This window comes from Cebus imitator, unplaced genomic scaffold (assembly GCF_001604975.1).
Source record: "Cebus imitator isolate Cc_AM_T3 unplaced genomic scaffold, Cebus_imitator-1.0 Scaffold540, whole genome shotgun sequence".
Classification (NCBI taxonomy): domain Eukaryota; kingdom Metazoa; phylum Chordata; class Mammalia; order Primates; family Cebidae; genus Cebus; species Cebus imitator.
The window spans coordinates 1,244,121-1,249,024 of NW_016107855.1; the positions used below are offsets into that span (position 1 = coordinate 1,244,121).

General features: G+C 41.2%; 1 protein-coding gene across 3 annotated transcripts in view; it reads right to left on the reverse strand.

Annotated features, from left to right (window-relative positions):
* SLC36A2 (solute carrier family 36 member 2) overlaps nt 1–4,904 on the reverse strand; it is a 40,232-nt gene that overhangs the window by 8,825 nt on the left and 26,503 nt on the right. For 2 of the 3 annotated variants that reach the window (XM_017515031.2, XM_037733628.1), the window contains one exon: nt 4,470–4,639. In XM_017515031.2, coding sequence (XP_017370520.1) covers nt 4,470–4,639 — 170 coding nt within the window. Of the gene's footprint in view, nt 1–1,444; nt 1,571–4,469; nt 4,640–4,904 lie in introns of those variants that run through there. The other variant, XM_017515032.2, reaches the window with a different exon arrangement.

Consider the following 4,904-nt stretch of genomic DNA (forward strand, 5'->3'; position numbering starts at 1 on the left):
AAAAAAAAAAAAAAAAGAAGAAGAAAAATTATCTTCTTAAAAAACAAACCAGTTGTTTCTCAGAAATTCAATGACAAAAAGTAAAAGTTGAAAGTCCTCCAATTTCCCTAATCATATTCCCTAGAAGTTACACATTAAAAATTCAGCCAGGCACGGTGGCACATTCCTATAGCATAAACTATGCGGGAGGCTGAGGCAGGAGGATCTGGGAGTTCAGGGACAGCCTGGGCAATATAGTGAGACCCCATCTCAAAATAACAACAACAAAATTTGGTGTGTCTCTGTCTAATTGTATTCATTCATATAGTTCATTCATATTGTTAGGAGGAAAAACTTCTCCTCTACCAACTTGGGGCCAGTGGTGCCTGTGAGTTTAACTTACAATAGGTAAGATTAACAAGAGAAAAGACAAACCGAATTTATAAGCTCCAGAGCCTTGAGATGAATTGGCTTCCAGAACAGCCAAAGATACCCTCTTAATAAGGGGGAAAGAAGGCAGGAGGAAGGGCTTTTATGGAAGAACAAAAGGAAGCTACGACAGTTTCAGAAAAAATTTGTTAAGCAGTTAGTAATTCCAATGATAATGCTAAGTTTCTTTTCTGGCTCTAAACCTCCCAGAGAAGAAATTTATGGCGGCTGTATTTTTCAGAATGTCCTGCTTATATCAGTAAAACAAATATAAAGATTTTTTTTCCCGCAGCTTCTTTTGTTCAAATGTTTTTAGCTTAAAACAATCTTTATGCTACTGAGCTACATTTTGGATCCTTACATAGTCAACAAAACTTAAGCTCTTACATAATAAATAACACCAAATAAAAGTACTGAGAACCATTCAAGCTGTTTGGAATATATTAATATACAAACTATCAGTGTTTGGACTATCAAAGTTTGTATCAATGTACAAATTTTTTTTTTTTTTTAACTTTTTTTTTTTTAAAATGGGGTTTTACTATTTTTGCCATTTTTTTTTTTAACTCCTGACCTCAAGTGATCCACCCACCTTGGCCTCCCAAAGTGCTAGGATTATAGGTGTGAGCCACCGTGCCCGGCCCAATGTACAAACTTTTTAAAAGTCTTGTCTTTTTTTAAATGCCTAACATTTTAATAAATAAAATAATAAATACATAAATAATTTTAAAAATGCCTAGTATTTTAATAAATAATTAACATGAGTATAAGAACCTCTTACTTGCAAACAATTAGAATGTGAAATCCTTTATAGCACAAAGAAGTCTTCAGTTGGAAGAAAACCCACGAGGTAGATACCTTAAAGAAGTGTCTTCTCCAGGTTTTACATACATGTCAGAAAACACCTAACAAAGAAACACGAAAAGCTAAAAATTTTGAAATTATATTTTTTTAGCAGGATGTTTTCCAGACCTGGGCTTTTACATTTTTTATTGTATTTGATGAAAAATATTCCTGGTCACCAAGAAATCCCAGGAGTCTTGACCAGGCCTCCTTTGGAGGAGGAGCGTAATAGAACAGAACAGGTCTGGAAGGCAGGGGTCTGGCTCTTCCTCGTGTGGCCTTGGCCGAATCCCACCCCTTCCTCAGCTTGTTTCCTCTGCTGCAAAATAGAGATGAATGCTACTATCCTTTTAGGTATTATGATTCATTCTGCATAGGATATAAAAGTCTTCAAGGAGATTATTCATGTAAAGCACTCAGAAGAGTTATCTTTGCTATTACTCCAAGTTATTTACGCATACATGCTAATTGAAACAATGCATGAAGTGTAGTTTAGGCGTAAGGGATTGTTATGTTTATACAGCAAATTCCTTGATCTGTCTGGAATCTCTGACACTAGATGGTTCCTACCTGCAAGGTCAAACTGAGAATGAATCACTTCAAAATAAGGAAATCAGTGTTGAACAAATGCTGTGGGCTGGCCTAGAAGTGTGAGAATCAAGAGCCGCTTCAGCCAGTCAGTCTCAGGGGACTCAGCAGCTGCTGCAGGCCAAGACGCAGCCACTGAGAAGGTGTCCAAGTGTGAGCAAAAAACCTAGAGGCTGAAGCAGGCCAAGGAAGCAGCTGAGGCTGAAACTGAACAGCACTGCCTGCAGAGAGAGAAAGAGTTCAAGACCAAGGAAGCCGTTCCCTGGAATCCCACAGCAGCCGTGGCACTGAGGTGGCGCAGGTGGCTCAGAGGAAGAAGACCAGCCTCCAGACCTACTTCCAGCAGAATGGGGGTGAAGGCTTGGATAGCCTCCTGGCTTTTGCCTGTGACACCTGGACAGAAATCCATGAAAACTGCTGCATAAATGAAGAACAGCAAGAAAAAGAAGCGCCTGTACGATGGATTGGCATTTTAGATACCCTCAGGGAATATGAAGCTCGAGTTATATTCTTATGAAAAGGCATTAAATGATTTCTGTATATTATATAGCAGGTTCCTTCACTTCTTGGAGAATATAAAATATAGCTTCTTTGTACAGAGTTAGAACTTACCTATAGATTTTCTGTTTACATTGTATTTTGTGCAAATTTAATGGGTATATGTTATCTGTTTTCCTCTGCCTTTTAGCTCAAGTAACATATGTATCAATGTTGACTTTTTCTTTCTTATATCTAGTAAAAAAATGTTCTTTGAAGAAAAAAGAGATTAATAATTTTTTTTCCCCTGCAGCACTTTCTTGAATGTCAGGGATTCTATCTAAGAAAAAATAGTAAATAGTTATCTGTAATCTGCGTGAAGCAGCAGCCAGTCTTAAATTAGTCAGTTCCTGCTAATGGTTAGAATAATGAATGCTATTATAACTGAGCTGCTTTTAGTTTCTCTTAATCAAAATTACTAGATGGTAGAATTCAAGAACTTGTTGCATGTTATTAGTTGGTGTACTGATAATCATCTAAAAGTAACGTTTTGTCATGCAAAAAGAAAAAAAAAAAGAATTTTCTAAACGTCCCTGGACAGATGAATGGCTACAGAAAATGTACATACAGTGCAATACAATTCAGCCTTATAAAGAAGACACTTTTGCAATGACAACCAAAAGGCATCTGAGGGACAGTGGGCCACCTCCAGTCTGTAAAGGAATCTCTAGCCGTCTCCTTTAGCCTCTGGTGGAATAGTTGCAGAAAGGGGCACTCTGGGTCATGGGGGCTGCTGTGAGCCGGGGAGTGGGACTGTCCTCAGCCAATTGGCAAGCACAGGGCCGTGCAGGGGTGAAGGAGCCCCAGCCTTGATTGTTGCTGATGGGGAATGTGATCCCAGGCTTGCCCGATCGTTTGATATTGCCCCCACCAAAAAATTTTTAAAATCTGCATTTGTATGGAAGATTGCCCACATTTTAAATGTTGGCCCAAATTTATACAACATTGTGAGGTTCAAACACCACTTGTTGCCAGATTAGAGTCCCATTTTCAATGTCTGCCCTGGAGGTAAAGGGCACCAGCCCTAGACTTATATGACTTGAATTCAAATCCTACCTCTGATACTTCCTGGCCAATTATTACTCACTCACTGCCTCAATTTTTTCTTTCATAAAGTAGGGTTTATTAGAGTTTTACCTCGTGAAAATTCTTGTGAGGACTGAATAACATATCGTGAAATCTAGACTAGAAAGAACTGAACACAGTGCGTGGCACAAAGTAAGTGTTCAATGCATGTCAGTTCTTATGATGTATTTATCTGAGAGAGCGTCTGACTCTTTTGTCTAGGCTGGAGTGCTGTAGTGCAATCTCAGCTCACTGCAGCCTCCATCTCCTGGGCTCAAGCAATCCTCCCACCCCAGACTCCCAAGTAGCTGGGACTACAGACATGGGCCACCATGACTGGCTAATTTTTTTTGTAGAGATGGGGTTTCGCCATGTTGCCCCGGCTGGTCTCAAAACTTCTGAACTCAAGCAACCTGCCTGCTTTGGCCTCTCAAAGTTCTGGGATCACAGGCACGTGCCACCATGCCCAAAAACTTCTTATGATTATTGTTTGATAAGCTCTGTCAATCCCTTAGGCTGGACACCAACAAATCTGTCTAATTAGGTACGTGTTTAAGAATGGGGTTGCCCCTGAGGCTTAGATGATTGAATACTTGTAAAGCTTTAGAATGATCCCTGGAATACAGCAAGGGCTCAGTAAATGCTGGTTGTCATGACTGCCCTCCACCATCTGGCTGATTCTTTTTTTTTTTTTGAGATGGATTGTGGTCTGTCACCCAGGCTGGAGTGCAGTGGCATGATCTCAGCTCACTGCAACCTCCGTCCCCACCGTGTTCAAGTGATTCTCCTGCCTTGGCCTCCCAAGTAGCTGGGATTACAGGCACGTGCCTGGCTAATTTTTGTGGTTTTAGTAGAGACAGGGTTTGGCCAGGCTGGTCTGGAACTCCTGACCTCAGGTGATCCGCCCAGCTCAGCCTCCCAAAATGCCAGGATTAGAGGCGTGAGCCAATGCGTCTGGCCTATCTGGGTGATTCTTGATAGCCCTCAGAAAAGATCAGCAGGAACACTGAGCTCTCCTTTCTACTCACATGTCAGGCAGACCATGGCGATGCGAATGGACAGATCCAGAGGCAGTGCCCAGCGTGTTGACACCCGGGAGATGGAGAAGGGGATGATGATTTCTGCAGGGACATAGAACTGCAGAGCATAGGTGCACAGGATGCCAGCAACGTAGAGAAGCTTGACAGACTGATACAACCTGCAACACAAACCACAGCGCTGCTCTCCACCGCCACTGTGTTCTGACACTGGCCTCCTTGGAACATTAACCTCTGAACTTGGGACAATGCCTTGGGCTTTTGTTTCCCTTTCTGAAAATGACAGCGAGGGACCTTCTAGAGTCAAGAGGGAGAGCATGCAGTGAAAACAGGGGGAAGCTTTCCAGATTCAGTGGAAACAATTGAAAGAGTCATTTCTAAATGAAATAAAAACAGTCTTGAGATTGGGTATATGTATATATATAT